This window comes from Sebastes fasciatus, chromosome 21 (genome assembly GCF_043250625.1).
Source record: "Sebastes fasciatus isolate fSebFas1 chromosome 21, fSebFas1.pri, whole genome shotgun sequence".
Classification (NCBI taxonomy): Eukaryota; Metazoa; Chordata; class Actinopteri; order Perciformes; family Sebastidae; genus Sebastes; species Sebastes fasciatus.
The window spans coordinates 525288-543639 of NC_133815.1; the positions used below are offsets into that span (position 1 = coordinate 525288).

Below are 18352 nucleotides of genomic sequence, written 5' to 3' on the forward strand. Positions count from 1 at the left end.
TTGCTGCCGTGGTAACGGGGTAAAGAGGGGGAGGACGGGTAAAAAGAGAGGTACAGTAGCATGTAAATATAAGAGAGGGGTGAGGAGAGGGTGAAGGGGAGGAGAGAGGGAGGAAAGACGCCGGAGGTGCCGCCTCCCTGAAAATACTCACAGCCTCGTACTTCTATCTTTGTGAGGACACTCCCTGATAGCATTCCCTAGCTCCTGAAGCCGGACATACACTTGTACAGTGCTTTGTTTAGTTAATCATTTAAAGGGACCGTTAACATAATAAAACATCAAAAATGGTTTGTTTATTTTTGTTCATACATTTATAATTTATCCAATTATTTAATTTTTTTTATTTTAAAAAGTCACTTTGTTTTTTTTTATTTATAATTTGCATGTTTGTTTTGATTTTGATGCTAACAATGCAGCTAAGTTCACAATCAGAATCAGAATCAGAATCAGAATGGTGTTTATTGCCAGGTGTAAGAGGTATACACTAGGAATTTTCTTTGGTTTTGTTGGTGCAAGTCAGACAGTATAATAACAAAAGAATAGATAAAATGTTAGAATAAAATAAGAATAAAAATGTACAATTTACAAAATAAGCTATAAACAAAAATAATTAAGTTTAAAAGTTTAAAAGTTTAAAAGTTAAGGCCCCGCTAGCTGGAACCGTCCCCGCTAGCTGGAACCGGCCCCGCTAGCTGGAACCGGCCCCGCTAGCTGGAACCGTCCCTGCTACTGGTACCGGCCCCACTAGCTGGAACCGACCCCGCTAGCTGGAACCGGCCCCCGCTAGCTGGAACCGACCCCGCTAGCTGGAACCGGCCCCGCTAGCTGGAACCGGCCCCCGCTAGCTGGAACCGACCCCGCTAGCTGGAACCGACCCCGCTAGCTGGAACCGACCCCGCTAGCTGGAACCGGCCCCCGCTAGCTGGAACTGACCCCGCTAGCTGGAACCGGCCCCCGCTAGCTGGAACCGGCCCCGCTAGCTGGAACTGGCCCCGCTAGCTGGAACCGGCCCTGTTAGCTTGTGGTCTTAAAGTGTGAGGAGCTGCTGGGCAAGAGGATCCCGTCACGGGGAGAGGAGCATCATGTTGCCACGGACTAAATGAGATGGAGGAGATCTCATAGCTGCCTTATTATTGTTAAAGGCGATGAAGAGGAGGAAGTGAGTAAACTAAGTTCAGGTGAACATCAGGAACATGATCTGAGCTGTTGAGTTTTGACTCCTCTTCGTTAAAGTAATGTTTACGTCAGATCACTCGCTGTGAATGCAAACGCCGGCTGCTGACATTTTTTTCCCCCATTTGGAAGGCGAGTCCCCGCAATGTGACCGTGCAAACAGGTTTATGTCCCCACAAGGTGGGTAAAACGCACCCACACACACACACACACACACACAAATGCACACTCAGATTTGGTAGGAAAGGAAAAAGCAGGGAGTGCAGCAGCAGACTGAAGGGAGGAAGGAATGGGGCTGAACGAACAAGCCTGAACACACACTCTTTCTCACACACACACACACACACACACACACACACACACACACACACACTTCCATAGCCAGGCAGTCAGACGTAGGGAGAGCGAGGCAGCGGCAACGGCAGCAGCACAGCGAGGAGAAACCAGAGCCGCCAGCATCTTAACGGACGGAGACCTGCTCCTCCAGCTGATGTCAGGAGGACCCGCAGACAGACTCTCTGCAGACCTGGTGGTTGGTTTAAGCAGGTTTCAGAGAGTTAGACGTCTGCGTTATTCCAACCAAAGGACCCACCAGTTGGAGGATTACAAACCACCAAAGGAAGAAGTTTTAGTCATCTGGACTTTGCAGACAAACAGTGGAAGGTATCTGGATCTGAACACCTGCTCACAATCCTTCAGTTGAGACATTTCTTTTGGGAGTTTTAATCATCACCTCGCGGAAAATCAGAGAGTTTAATCATCCGGACTTTACAGACAAAAGTATTTCATCACTTCAAAAGAAAGATTAAGGATCTGAGAGACACATAGCATCAACTATCTGCTGTCGGTGAGCCGTCACATTTCACTTTTTTGGGAGTTTTTTTTTGTGTTTATTACAACATCAGAGGGAAATCAATCTTTAGGTTTTTACTAAGGCTGTCAAAGTTAACGCCATTTAACGTCACTAATTTCTTTAACGTATTCCAGAGGTTGTAGCGGCTCAGTTTTAAAGCCAGAGTGACGATACTGGTATCATAGTAAACTATAAAACCTGATGACTCCATCGGTACCAACCATGTCATACTAGCAAAGGAGTCCCTTGACCTCTGACCTCAAACAGCAAAGTGAAGACTTATACGTACACTACCGCATCACATTGTGGGGTATTTATGCCGCCGTGCTGGGTTTGCAAACTGTAATATTTCACCATAAATAGCATGTAATGGATGTAACTTTCTGCTACTTTCCATTTTTATTTCTAAATAGCGACTAAATTTAGCGTATTACCCAGACCATCAGGGAGAAATATATTCAAATATATTATATTAGGGCTGTCAGAGTTAACGCGTTCACGCAAATTCATTGTAACGTCACTAATTTCTTTAACGTATTAACGCAATTTCAGAGGTTGTAGCGGCTCAGTTTTAAAGCTAGAGTGAAGATACTGGTATCATAGTAAACTATTAAACCTGATGAATCCATCGGTACCAACCATGTCATACTAGCTGGTCATGAAGGAGGTTAAATAACGCTGCAAACTTACACTACATTTTGATTAGGAAAAACTGTCATGTCCATGTTCAAAGGGGTCCCTTGACCTCTGACCTCCAGATCAGTGAATGTAAATGGGTTCTATGGGTACCCACGAGTCTCCCCTTTACAGACATGCCCACTTTATGATAATCACATGCAGTTTGGGGCAAGTCATAGTCAAGTCAGCACACTGACACACTGACAGCTGTTGTTGCCTGTTGGGCTGCAGTTTGACATGTTATGATTGGAGCATATTGTTTTATGCTAAATGCAGTACCTGTGAGGGTTTCTGGTCAATATCTGTCATTGATTTGTGTTGTGAATTGATTTACAATAATAAATATAGAATATTAAATAAATATAAATATAAATATTAAATACTGGACTAATCTCCCTTTAAGGTTCATTTTGAACGGATTCAAAATGTGCGATTAATTTGCGATTAAGTATTTGAATGGTTTGACAGCCCTAGTTTTGACTTTAGTCTCTTGGCTGGTGAGGAGTTTCGAGGACGTTAACAGACCTGTCGGTGTCTGGATTACAGAACCTCTTCTGCTTTTAAGGTTTTGCCATTAAAGTGAGATTAATAGTTTAGTCCTTCTCCTGGATCTCGGTCTCTCCAGCGTCCCATGAGACTTCTACTAAAAACACCGTCTGCTGAATCCTCTGCGAAGACTGCGAGGGGTTAACTGTAACGGTTATAGTCCTGCGGTCGCCCGCCAGACTCTCGCGGACCCCCTTTTAACATTTCAGAGATGCAGGACGGCTCCAGCAGCCGCCGCTGCAGCTCCAGGACTTGGACGGTCTGCTGTAGGTTTTGTAGAGAAGGTAAAAGGTGACGGTGAGGAGGTTAACTGCAGGTTAACTGGCTCCTGTTGCGTTCCTTCTTAGCGACGCCGCTGCACAGACCGGCTTCAGGGACTAACAGGACTCGGTGAGTGAAACTAACCGCCTGCAGGAGATCGGGAGGGTTATTTGAGGGTTTTGGCACCTGTTGCGTCTGAGCGACCGCCGGCGGCTACGGTCTGATTTGACTCTGATCCAGGTGGAAAATCATTTTGCAGCTTAATTTGAATCTTCATCAAGGAGCTGATGAGAAGCAGCGGACGGCTCGTGCACACCGACTAAAAGTCTGAGTTAAAACCAGACAACTGGGAGATCTGGGACACATTTAACTAGTTCAATAACTGTAATTGAAGAAGCGGTTGCGGTCCCACATATGGTAAATGTGTAGACTACCGACCTCGTCTCCGAGACATTAAGGGCGGGCACTACTGGACAAATTTGGTGTTGATCCGATAACAAGTAATACAGGGTCAGAATCGCCCGTACCAATACTTATTTATAATTAAAAGCAGCTTATGCACTTTCATGTCGCTTTCCACCGTTAATTAATCACGTTAAAGAAAAAGATCTTATTTATTAGTGTACGTGTTGAAGAGAGAAACGGATCCCTTCTGTACTGATCCTATTGATGTAAGAATCAAAACCAGACGTCGGTATCTGTACTATCGATCAATCCGCCCACCATAGACATGAGTTAATACTAGAATCAATTAAAATATTTAATCATGATTAATTGTATGATTGTCCAAAGTTAATCTGTAATGAATCACACATTTTTGTATCTGTTCACCTTAAAGGGAGATTAGTCCAGTATTTAATCCTCTTATCAACATGGGAGTGGACAAATATGCTGCTTTATGCAAATGTGTGTATATATTTATTATTGTAAATCAATGAACAACACAAAACAATGACAGATATTGATCCAGAAACCCTCACAGGTACTGCATTTAGCATAAAACAATATGCTCCAATCATAACATGTCAAACTGCAGCCCAACAGGCAACAACAGCTGTCAGTGTGTCAGTGTGCTGACTTGACTATGACTTGCCCCAAACTGCATGTGATTATCATAAAGTGGGCATGTCTGTAAAGGGGAGACTCGTGGGTACCCATAGAACCCATTTACATTCACACATCTGGAGGTCAGAGGTCAAGGGACCCTTTGAAAATGGACATGACCATTTGGAGCGTTATTTAACCTCCTTCACGACACACTACTATGACCTGGTTGGTACCGATGGATTCATCAGGTTTTAGAGTTTCAGATGATACCAGGATCTTCACTCTAGCTTTAAGACGGAGCCGCTACAACCTAAAAAACACAAGTTGCATTAAAGAATTTAGTGGCGTTAAACTAATTTACAACAGTAAATATGTTTTGAAGAAACTTGACGTCGTTGTTTTCTATCGGCATGTTGAGGAAGTCACTAAAGCGTTTATAACATCAGTAAAATGTTCATTGACAGAATGCTCCCTGCACCAAGAGGTTGTGTTTCCTGTTCAGTTAGTTTGTCTGTTTGTCAGCAGGATTACAGAAAAACTACAGACACGATTTTTATGAAACTTGATGGAAGGGTGTAGCACGGGCTGAGAAAGAACCCAACACAGTTTGGAGTGGATTAGAACCACGGGGCGGATACAGGCATCATTTTACATTCATGGGAACGGCCTTGGACGGAGGTCTCCGAGTGCCCTTCTAGTATCATTTGCCAAAATATCTTGCAATACAACATCCGCTGGCAGCATTATTACACTTGTTTTATGGTTCTGTTTATGTCAGGGGTCGGCAACCTTTACTATCAAAAGAGCCGTTTTAGGCAAAAAAAAAAAAAAAATCTGTCTGGAGCCGCAAAACATGTGATCATTGTGATGAAGGTAACACAGTTTATAGTTTAAGTATATAGTGTATAAGTCTAATGCAGTGAGGGCCAAAGAGACAATGTACTACGGAGTATTAGGGCCACATTGAGGGAAAAAACATCTGAGATTTACAGAATAAAGTCAGAACTTATTGAGAAATAAAGAAAATAACATGTAAAATTATTACTTTATAATATTACGACTTTTTTTCTCGTAACCTTCTGACTTTATTCTCGTAATATTACGACTTTATTCTCTAATACTCCGTCGTACCGTCGTACCATAGACCTACAACAATGATAAATACAATTGAAAATGTAAACAGAGATCAGTTATTAAAGGTCCACAGGGAGCCTCTGGAGAGGAGCTGAAGAGCTGCAAGCTGCTGACCGCTGGTTTAAGCACCGACAGCCAGAAAGAGAGATCCTGGTGTGGCAGAAACTGTCTCCCCCTATGAGCAACGCCCAGCCAGGGAAAACTATTCACTCATACTACGACGCGACTACACATGCTGCATGAATCAAACCTGTAAGATCCTGTGAATAGCAGCTAATCTGTGTTTTTATCTCCTGGGAGCAGTTTGAGAACAGCTGCAGCAGCCGTCGCCTCTCACCACCCACGTTCCCATCAACAGGAAACACTGATACTCTGAGAAGCAGCAGATGACCGAACCTCTGCTGCTTTTTACTTCCCTTTAGGATGTGAGGACTTAGTTAGAGTCTCTGTGCGACAGGCGACAGCGGGGAGGACTTCTGGCAAGTCTCTTTGTGTTTTCCAGGTGCGGTAGTTTAAGAGCTTTTTTTCTCCTCCGTTCATGGTTTGGATGCTTCAGAGAGAGGAACCACAACCACATCAGGAAGCTGTAATGAGGGCTAAATAATTGGACAGCAGAGTTTTTGGATGTTTCAGGCAAAGTCTTTATAGCTGCAGCAGGATAGAAAACATCTCTACTGGTCTGATGGACTCCCAGAGCTGCTTGTTTGAGAATTAAGGTGTTTGTTCTTCAGATTCAGACCAGTAAAAACCAGAATGAATTGATTACCAGGACGGCTGCTCTGGAAGTCAGGTGATGTAGCATAAAGAGCGACAAACGGCGTGTAGGGAGGAGGTCGGGGCGGATGGACGGGTCTAAAAACAGCAGACTTTCACCAGGAGACCCATATTGGTGCCCCGTGTGAGGCCAGAGGTCAACGTTGATTTATTTTAAGTTACGCAAGTATGTTACGTAAAGTACTTAACTTACTTAAAATACTTACTTAACTGAAGTTACGTAACAAACCAACCCGATCTCATGGAAGGTGTATAAAAAGCACGACATTTTAAGGACATTCCGCATGCCATGATAACGTATTTTAGGCTTTTCGAGTGTCGTTTAACGGCACGTCGTTACCGTGAAATGGTTATGTTTAGGCAACAAAACCACTTAGTTAGGTTTAGGAATAACGATATGGTTGGGCTTAAAATAAGTACGTAAACTCAGTAAAACACGTACGTAAACAACGTAACACAAGTACGGAAACACGTTGGAAGTTACGTAACAAACCAACCCGATCTCATGGAAGGTGTATAAAAAGCACGACATTTTAAGGACATTCCGCATGTCATGATAACGTATTTTAGGCTTTTCGCGTGTCGTTTAACGGCACGTCGTTACCGTGAAATGGTCGCGGTTATGTTTAGGCAACAAAAAACATCATGGCTGGGCTTAAAAAAAGTGCGTAAACTAGGTAAATCACGTACGTAAACAACGTAGGAGAAGTACAGAAAACACGTCACAAAAAATAACTCAACAAAACTTTGAACACCGGTCTCCTGGCGTACACAAGACAGGTCAAAAGCAAGGCGTTGTTATTGCACACAAAATGACTTACAAATTATCGTGTAATTCACATTTCCTGTGAAGATGGAAGTTTATTTTGAAAAGACTGTATGCATGTAACGAGGGTAAATTGACACGTGTTGCTGGACATTCGTAGGAGAACGCACGAAAAATGTAAGAGTAACTTTTCACAAGATATCAGACGAACCGTTGTGTGATGATACGTTGACCACAGTGACGCCAAGGGGTCCTGATCAAGCGTCCGTATGTGACGGGTTGCAGTGACTGAGACGTTTTCTCTTGGAGTCTACAAGCTAAACTCCTGCTGTGAGAAACCCTGGACTGACCCTGCAGATAGAGCAGATAATTAGCTTTTTCAACAAGAACATCAGAGGAGAAATCAGAGAGCTTTCAGAGCTGCTCTCCTCTCCTGAACCCTTCACCAACTTCAGGAACAAGAGTTAGCGAGGACGCCTTCAACACGCCACGAAACCAGAGAGTCCGAGAGATGATCAAATATCACAGTTCTGCTTTCAGAGTTGTAACACTCAATAAAAATTGACGCTTGAGTTCATGAAAAGAAAACTTTGATCAGCAAAGTTTCTCTGAGTGTTAATTGCTGAGTGAAATCACTGATTAATAATAAAGTTATTGTTTTTTAGAGCAAAAGACTGAAAAGTCCATCTGAGTAAAAGCACTGACATCAGTTCCCTCTTTCTTCTCTCGCCACAGATCTTTCTGTCAACGACGTTCAGACATCAGAACACCACCAACAAAGTGTTTTTCCTGTTTTCTGACATCAAGGAAACGTTTCTGGCTCTATTTTTCTTGTCAGGCGCTCATTAAGGAACTCCAATATCAAGGACATTTTCCAGCTTTCTCCGATACGAAGACTTTCTTCTGTTGGATGTTTTGAAGTTTGTTCCCTGTGAAGGATTTCAGGGACATTTTGGTCCGAGCTCGATGTTCAAGAGGACTGCAGAAACTACAGACGCCACGAGGACGGCATCGCAGGGAGTGTGTGTGTGCATGCTGAAGAGAGAGCGTGTTAGCGTGCATGAGAGAGTGTGTGTGCTTTGCATGTTGCATGCTCGTGTGTCCGGATGCCACACTGCGCTGCAGACGGGCCCACATCACCCACATCACCCACATCAACACAGTGCGACGGCGACTCGGCTGCTTCGGCGTTATTTCCTGTTGCTCAACATTTGTTGATTCGCCGTGAGGAAAATAAATCGACCGGTCGGATACGAAGAGACATCTCATGGAGTAGCTGCAGAGCGAAGCTGGAGGTCGGACCCGGCGACTGGAGCGTGCTGCTCTAATTGGGTAATTACGCACTGCTCTCTTCTTCTGCTGAACTATTTGGGCTCGTCTGTGTTTCATCAGTCCTCCAGTTCTTGTGAGTTTTCCTGACGTCGAGGAGAAACTGAGAAGCGGGCTTTGATGATGTGGATACTTTTCATCATTCAACACAAATTTCTTGGATCTTGGATTACTGCCGTTCCACCTTAACTGGCTGCAGAGCATCATGGGAGATATGAAGGCACAATGAAAATCTGGTTCCTTACTGGTGTAGCAAGATACGCTGACGATATAATCCTTTATTTTTTTAACACACGTTTACTCTTTTTGAATTTAAGTATGATTAAGTATTTACTCTCCTTTCTGTCCTACTTGCAATTTTTTAAAGGAGATTATTTAACATTTTCAAACACTTTTTCTTGAGGTTATAGATTATTTTTTGTGCACGATATTTTTCTAGAATCTGGAGCTCTGCGACGTCCGTCTTTAGTCGGACCACTTTTTAGCACACGATTCAGAAGACCTGGGACACATTTTGTGCAGTCATGCTCCCCGGAGGGCTGGTGTCGGGTGGAGGGGGTCGCGGCGGCGGCGGCGGGCTGTGCCTGCTCCGGTGGCTGGGCCTCAGGCTGTGGTCCCGTCGGGGGACCCTGGTATTCGCTCTGCTCTGGTTCGGCTCCTGGTTGTTCCTGAACGGCCTGGTTCTGGTCCACAGGAGCATCCTGTCCGACTACTGCACCGACGACAAGAGCAAGAGGATCCTGCAGAGACTGGTGAGTCAGACCGTCGTTATTACAGGCACTGATGTTAAAGGATGATTCTGGAGACCGTGACTGTGCAGTAAAGCTGATAGATGAAGAGGAACACACCTGAAGTCAGTTTACAAGCTAGTTCTTGTTAAAGAGTTAACTCACTGTTACACCTGTAGATATTATTGTTTCTTTCTTGACCTAAAAAAAGTAGTGGAAGACAGTCCTGGATGGTTCCCACAGGAGAACTGTTAACCAGACGTACATTTAACAAACCAACTCTAAAGCTGGGCATACACTGTACGATGTTAGAAATGTTGTTGTGTACTTCCTACTCTGACTGTATGAGTAGATCGTTTGTGATGTAAAGCCAAAGCTCACGATTTATGTGCTCACACTGTAAGGTCCAATCGTCAGCCACGACCTGCGTGATCACGCTGTACGTGTGAAATAGAAAGTATCACGTCCTGTCGACCTCTGAGGATCGTTCTGTCTGTTGACAGTTGTCAATAAAAGATTAGTTTGACAGCTCCGAGGCAGGTAAAGCTCGTTTGCTAGCAGAGGTCTGTACGGGTCACAATGCTGACAAGACAGAAATGTGCTGCCTTCATCATCTGAGTCATCCTGTCTGCTGGAACGTCTAAACAAATAGAGGCGGCGGTGTACATGGACCAAGCCTCCAGGAAGAGCGCCGGTCGTTGATCCAGACTGTCGGAGTGGCCAAACGGCGGTACTACAACTTCCGTGTCCGTCACGTGATGCATTGGGCCCAAAAATACTTTTTCCCATAGACTTCCATTGGGAAAGAGACGTCTGTAACTCAGAGGATCATTTATTTTGAGGTGAATCAACTCCCCAGTACGAACACTCTAATAGTCCTTATTTAACTCATCAGGTTTTTAAAGTTGTAAAACGCACTAATAGCTGAATCCAGAGTTATTTCCCTTCCTCCGTTCATGTGAATGAGACCCAGACCGAGGCTGGAGCGCCAAGCTGTGACGACGACGTGACGTTGGGACCCCGTGACCAAGTCATGTGACCGAGCGGACACTACTGCGCATGTCCCACGTGCACGAGATACTTTTCCAGACGGAAGTCGAGACATTTTGGCTTCATGCTACACTGAGACACTCTCATCTAATCTCTTGTAACACATGAAAAGACACAGTTTTAAAACACTTCCCAGAAAGCAGGAACCTCACCTCCATGTCGCTTTTGTCTTCTAGTGTGGCGTCTTCTTTATGTTGAAATAAACACTGATGGGTTTAAAGTAAAACGATCATATTGTGATTACAATAGGAGAGAGGGGGGGTGTCTCTCTAGATCAGACATACACCTTTATAGCGCTCTGAGGACAAAGAACCCACATGATGAGCTCCTGTGCTGCTCATACAAGGCTGATTGCTCATAACTGTGCAATGTGCAACCAGTTTTACTCTGTACGTCCTGCAGCTTACGATGCATTAAACAACAGTGCTAGCCTTTGTCTAAAATACGGATGATGCTTGTGCCCTCTCCCTGACCTGAGTCTTTACATCATGCTCAGAAGGTTGACATACAGTATCATGCCACACACAGATGACTAATCTCTAGTATCACAAGCAACCACGAGGACTCTTCCTAAAGGATGTGCTCAGGACCGGCTCATGCACGTCTGCCGCTCTCGGTGAAAAACGATGTCGCCGTTAATCTATCTGCAACGTACCGCGGGGTGAAAGTACTACATGCCACTAGAAAAAGCAGTAGGCTATACTTCAACTTTATTTTATGAAGTATACTTAAGTAAAGTTCGAGTATGTTTCCCTGAGTATACTTTATGTAGTAAGTATACTAATATCAATGAGCTAGTAGTATACTTGTAAGTGTATTACTTCAATACTTCTTGGGACTAAACTGGCCCACTTTTTACAGTAGTTAATAAAAGTATAGTTTTAAGTGCATTTTAAGGGTGACCATATTTTCAAACCCCCAAACCGGGACCATTGAGTGTACCACACTTGCATGCACCATAGGCGTTTTCATCAGGATGGCTAACGTGGCCCACCTGTGGTGTATTTGAGCACGGAGTGGGATCAGAAAGAAGGCGTTATTACAGGGGGGGGGGGCGGAGCATTAGAGACTGTGACAGTCATGATTTATCGCATTCTCTACTTTCTCCCCCTTTAATCACAGGCTATCCCCGTCATGACACACTGACAGTTTGGGAGTCCCGTAGAGAGTTTCCCCTATCTGGGACTAAGGAAATAATTTTTCAACTTTAGTTTTGAACCCAAACAATCTCTATCACATCATGTTGCTCGCCACAGCCTCACATCTACCTGTAGACTATTATAATAAACATTGTGGAGCTCAGAGGACATTTTGTCCAGGATGGAGACACCGTCTGGGTGAAAGACTGACAGGACGGACGGTCCTGATGGAGTTATAATCGGAGTGAAATGCCTGTCGATGCGCAGAAGGAACTGTGTAGAATAATTCATCACAACGACACGTTTGATGTGCACGTAAGCACGGAGGGTTCTGTGGTTCAACACTGCACTAAATGGAATCAGCGGATATCTGTTGCGTCTGTTCGTAATAGAGGCTTGACAGCGTGCAGCATCACTCTCTATAGAGACTGCAGCGGTGCGCTGTGCTGCCTCTCTGTATATTTATCTTATGCGAACAAATTAATGAATGAGTGCAACATGATAAACGTCTCTGTAAGTATGATGTTATTATTTTAATTGTGGTGAAAACCAGGATATTTGAGTGTTTTACAGATATCTGTCGGGACTCGGGACACCTAGCTTGAAAACCGGGACAGTCCCAGGAAAACCGGGACAGTCTGGTCACCGTACTTTAAGGGTAACAATAGTACTAGTTAGCTAGCTACCTTGCTAATTCCACCATGCTTTAGGAAATGAGCCCAACAGAGGACAGCGCTGGGTCACGTCCCTCTGCCTCACTCCTCTCCGCTAGGAGACTAGTAGACCTAGACAGGTCCGGAGACAGACATCCAGCTGGCTCTGTAGGTCTGCAGCAGGTTGAAAGTCTCTGCAGGCTGATTCTCTGCCCGGAGAGGAGGAAGGAGATCAATCTAAAAACTGATGATGATTTGGAAAGAAATAAGTTTCCAGTCGCCCTCGTCTGGAGGACGAGCTGCGTCTCTCATCGACTGTCTCTGTGAATGCCGTCGCCGCCGCCGCTCATCAGTCAGACGCGTCCAGTAAACAGGCAGGCGGGAGGAGATAACCGGCCAGAGGTCAATAGCTTTTAATGGCCTGCTGTGTTATCTGCTGCAGCATCTACTGGTGCACTATGGGTAAACACTGATAACAAGACTCTCTCTCTCTCCTTCTTTGTTCTCTAGTTCAAGTTTCATTTTCTCCTCTTGTCACTGCGTTTCTTTCTTTCTTATCCCTCCTTCTTCTTCTTCTCATCTCTCTCATCCAGCTTTATGTCTCTTATTGTCCTCGTGTCCTTCCTTTGTCAGTCTTTTCTTTGTTTCTTTCTCATTCGTCTCTACCTCAGTGTCCTCCGTTTAATCTCTCTCTCATAGTATCGCATGAATGATGAAAGACAACGTTAAATGTTTAAACACCTCCTCTGTTTACATGTTCCTCCTGCAGCCGTGTGAATTATGACTATTGTAGTTTTCATGTCTAAACCTAAATGAACTTTAACGAATGCCGGCAGAATAAAATCAGAGAGTTTTGCTGGAGAGGGAGACCCGGCGCTGTCGGCAGAAGAGACGCTCACTGTGATTACTCTGAGCAGCAGCATGGGAATGAAATACAATATGAAATCAGGGCTGTCAATCGATTCAAATATTTAATCATGATTAATCGCTAATTAATCACACATTTTTATCTGTTCAAAATGAACCTTAAAGGGAGATTAGTCAAGTATTTAATACTCTTATCAACATGGGGGTGGACAAATATGCTGCTTTATGTAAATGTATGCATTTACTTATTTTAAAACTGAATGTGATTGGCATAAAAACAGTTTCAAGTGACGTGTTCTCGGATGGTTCTGTGTAACAAACCATCCGGCGGGTCAGGGTTAGGAGAAGAGATCAATGAGCAGAACACCAGACCAGAATCACTGAACATTCAGAAGTCTGGAAGCAAACATTAAAATCCTGGCTTTGAAAGCAGCGTCTGCTGTGCTCCGACATAAAGGTGAGCTCATCACATTCAACATGTTGTTCCAGTTAGAGGTCGGTGGAACGATACGCCAAATGAAGCAAATTATCCTCAACGAGTCCTCGTAAAAAGCTGAGGGGTAGCTGGCTCGCTCCTCCTGCTCATGAAAACCTGCTCTCTACTGTTTTAATACCGCCCAGTTACTGATCCGTTTACCCAGACATGAATTTAACATTTGTTTTCATGATGGTCAGCATGAAATCAGTTCGTATGTAATCGTGAACCCGGAAGTATAAAGAACGCCGTATAGGGAGGAGGTCGGGGCGGGTCTGAAAACAGCATTCTGACAGCATTCCTTTGTTTAACTAATCCAAACCACCATCTTTTCCTAAACCTAACCAAGTGGTTTGTTGCCTAAACCTAACCAAGTCAATCTTTACCTAAACCTAACCAAGTCGATCTTTACCTAAACCTAACCAAGTTGATCTTTACCTAAACCTAACCAAGTCGATCTTTTCCTAAACCTAACTAAGTAGTTTTATTTTGAAAAGACTGGATTGGAAATTGACATGTGAGTCACGTGTTGCTGGATATTCAAAAAGCACGGAAAACACGTTGTTGAAAGTCGTGCTGAGCGTCACGAATAAAAAAAGGTAAATTCATGTAAACTAATCAAAGAGATCAGATTGTGTGATATTTCAGGAGCTGCCGTTAGACTGTTGTTGTTTAATGAGCCTCCTGGATGATGATGATTCATCACCTGTATGTATGTGAGTGAAATCTTTCACCCAAAGAGCTTCAGGTGCTCCTCTGAGACGCTCTCGCTGTTGGATCTGCAGCTTCAAAGGCAGGTTGAAAGGTCTGAGAGTGGAGGGACGAGCCCTCAGGAAGCTACAACACCTGAGACGAGCCTGAACCTCGGCCGCTCAGAGGATCGCCGCGGTGATCTGCTAACTCGAGGCGACAACAGCAGGATTACCCGTCAGTCACGCCGGCCCGACGTGAGGTTCTGTTTGTAGAGCTCTCCGTCTTTAACAGATTTGCAGAGCTGTGTGGTGTTTTTTTGGGGAGAAGCAGGAGTGCATCTGTCCTGAATTACTGCCATCTTCAGATCCAAATTAGCTCCTGGAAACACAAAATGTCTCGTTGGCCTCCGTCCTCCGAACCTCCAAGAGCTGAAACCTTTCAAACAACGTGATGGATGGAGCAAAACAGCAGCAAACATGCACTGTTTGTTGACTTTGGATCTCCCTGTTTATTTGGGATTTCATCAGTTTCCACTTTGGATCTGTGAGAGCTTTAATATCAGGACGGAGGGTGACGTCACAGCCTCCGTGATGGAAAATGGATTTCTCTCTGAGTCTCTGTGAGAGTTTGATTAAATGGTTTCTCTAACAACAACAACAGCGTTTGTATGTTGCTGTCTGTCACCACGACACTGAAATGTTTGTTTGTTCAGAGGGTAAAAAAAACAGAAGAATAGAGAATGATCCAGAGTTAAAGGAGAACTCCAGCGGTCGTAGTAGTAAAGTATAATATGAAGCCTCTCCAGAGGGAGCTGTGTGATAAACGGCCTCACGTGATGTCACATGAGTCAGCGTCGGTTGAAGACCGAATGTAAGTATGTATGTAATGTCAGGACCGGCCTGTTAACACATACAAGTGATAAGAAGCACTATAACTAGGGCTGCCAAAAGATTAAAATAGTTAAATGATAATAGTATTTACGTTAGTGACGATTATCAACGTGTTGTTTTCTTGACGTTTGTGTTTTCCGTATTTGTTTCCGTACATGTTTTATTTAGTTTACGTACTTAGCTAAAGTTTCAGATGGTATCTTTCTCTCTAGCTCAACTGAACCCGCTACAGCCTCTGAAAGACAGTAAAGTCGGTCGGGGTCGCGGGTCTCGGGGGGGTTATTGAATTAACTTCCTTCAGTCCTACCGTGTATAAACGCCGGTCACGCTGCTGTTCGGTCTCATATAAACTGTGTGAGGGTTTGTAATCCACTGACTTCTTCATGTCAGATTACTCATTGTCGTCAGCTCTGCACACATGGTTTCTGTTGTATGTTGCTCTGACTATTTATGGTCTACTGTGTGATCTGTTGCATGGTCTCACCCTGTCCCTACATGTCTCTGGCATTCCTCTGACTATTTATGGCCCGATGCTACATTTTTTATGGCCATGCTCTGTTTTTAATGTTCCTTTACAGGGACGTGAGAGAGCTCCGTCTGTAAGTGGCTAACAGCCTGTTTATTAGGGGTGGGACAAAAATGGATTCGATTATGTATCGCAATTTTTACGATATTTTAGCGCCTGAATGGATATATCTGCTTCATCTGAGTCTATGTGGAGGTAGAAGGAAGATAACGCTTTTATTGTGGTAGTCTGAGTAACGTGACGTCATATCCGTTCCGTATCCGTCAACCAAAACAAACCTCAGAGAGTGTAAAACGTTGGAGGGTCGTCGTGGATACGACCTGCACCCTCCCATGTTAAATCCAGCGTGGTAAACACTACACATCCAGTAAAGGATGGAAACACTTTGGGTTTCACACATTGCAAGAAAAGCAGAACTACACAGAGCAGAGCTAAAGCTGCATGCTAACTTCTAAAAAAGATCAAAATGTGTCCGAAAAATAAGGATGAAAAAAGTCCGAAAAAAAATTAAATATGTCCAAAAAAAAATCTTAAAAGAAAAGGCCAGAAAATGTATAAAAAAAATGTCTGAAATACTTCCGAAAAAATGCCAAATTATGTCTGAAATATGGCCCAAAAAATGTCCGACAAAAGTCAGAAATATGTCTGAATTAAAGTCTGAAAAATGTCCAAAAAGGAAAAAAAATGTCTGCAAAATATCCGAAAAAAAGTGCGATAAAGTTAGCAGGAAACGTTATGGTATGGAGGTAACGTTATGGTATGGAGGTAACGTTATGGTATGGAGGTAACGTTATTTTATGGTGTTAACGTTATGGTATGGAGGTAACGTTATGGTATGGAGGTAACGTTATTTTATGGTGTTAACGTTATGGTATGGTGGTAACGTTATGGTATGGAGGTAACGTTATGGTATGGTGGTAACGTTATGGTATGGAGGTAACGTTATGGTATGGTGGTAACGTTATGGTATGGAGGTAACGTTATGGTATGGAGGTAACGTTATGGTATGGCGGTAACGTTATGGTATGGAGGTAACGTTATGGTATGGCGGTAACGTTATGGTATGGAGGTAACGTTATGGTATGGCGGTAACGTTATGGTATGGTGTAATGTTATGGTATGGAGGTAATGTTATGGTATGGAGGTAACGTTATGGTATGGAGGTAACGTTATGGTATGGAGGTAACGTTATGGTATGGAGGTAACGTTATGGTATGGCGGTAACGTTATGGTATGGTGTAATGTTATGGTATGGAGGTAATGTTATGGTATGGAGGTAACGTTATGGTATGGAGGTAACGTTATGGTATGGAGGTAACGTTATGGTATGGAGGTAACGTTATGGTATGGAGGTAACGTTATGGTATGGAGGTAACGTTATGGTATGGAGGTAACGTTATGGTATGGTGGTAACGTTATGGTATGGAGGTAACGTTATGGTATGGAGGTAACGTTATGGTATGGAGGTAACGTTATGGTATGGAGGTAACGTTATGGTATGGTGTAATGTTATGGTATGGAGGTAATGTTATGGTATGGTGGTAACGTTATGGTATGGAGGTAACGTTATGGTATGGAGGTAACGTTATGGTATGGTGGTAACGTTATGGTATGGTGGTAACGTTATGGTATGGAGGTAACGTTATGGTATGGTGGTAACGTTATGGTATGGTGGTAACGTTATGGTATGGAGGTAACGTTATGGTATGGAGGTAACGTTATGGTATGGTGGTAACGTTATGGTATGGTGGTAACGTTATGGTATGGAGGTAACGTTATGGTATGGAAGTAACGTTATGGTATGGAGGTAACGTTATGGTATGGTGGTAACGTTATGGTATGGAGGTAACGTTATGGTATGGAGGTAACGTTATGGTATGGAGGTAACGTTATGGTATGGAGGTAACGTTATGGTATGGTGGTAACGTTATGGTATGGAGGTAACGTTATGGTATGGTGTAATGTTATGGTATGGAGGTAATGTTATGGTATGGTGGTAACGTTATGGTATGGAGGTAACGTTATGGTATGGTGTAATGTTATGGTATGGAGGTAATGTTATGGTATGGAGGTAACGTTATGGTATGGTGGTAACGTTATGGTATGGAGGTAACGTTATGGTATGGAGGTAACGTTATGGTATGGAAGTAACGTTATGGTATGGAGGTAACGTTATGGTATGGTGGTAACGTTATGGTATGGAGGTAACGTTATGGTATGGAGGTAACGTTATGGTATGGTGGTAACGTTATGGTATGGTGGTAACGTTATGATACGGTGGTAACGTTATGGTATGGCGGTAACGTTATGATACGGTGGTAACGTTATGGTATGGCGGTAACGTTATGATACGGTGGTAACGTTATGGTATGGAGGTAACGTTATGGTATGGAGGTAACGTTATGGTATGGCGGTAACGTTATGGTATGGCGGTAACGTTATGGTATGGCGGTAACGTTATGGTATGGTGGTAACGTTATGGTATGGTGGTAACGTTATGATACGGTGGTAACGTTATGGTATGGTGGTAACGTTATGGTATGGAGGTAACGTTATGATACGGTGGTAACGTTATGGTATGGCGGTATATACAAAATACATCTATGGAAATCAGATTGATGGATTATATTCACCAGAAGTATAAAACATTATAAATTAAAACACTAATCTGTGAGGGACATGTCTTTATTCTTTATATTTTGGGGTTGCTGGTTAATAGTGTTATTAATGCGTTAACTTTGACAGCTCTAGTTTGAGTCGGACATTGAAG

At 43.5% G+C, this 18352-nt stretch overlaps 1 protein-coding gene across 2 annotated transcripts in view; it reads left to right on the top strand.

Annotated features, from left to right (window-relative positions):
• Window positions 1-1418: 1418 nt before the first annotated feature.
• dipk1c (divergent protein kinase domain 1C) overlaps window positions 1419-18352 on the top strand; it is a 42408-nt gene continuing 25474 nt past the window's right edge. Inside the window, exons 1-2 of one of the 2 annotated variants that reach the window (XM_074622305.1) lie at window positions 1419-2020; window positions 7968-9313. In XM_074622305.1, the coding sequence (XP_074478406.1) occupies window positions 9086-9313 (228 nt within the window). In that variant the 5' untranslated portion in view covers window positions 1419-2020; window positions 7968-9085. Of the gene's footprint in view, window positions 2021-3049; window positions 3641-7967; window positions 9314-18352 lie in introns of those variants that run through there. The other variant, XM_074622306.1, reaches the window with a different exon arrangement.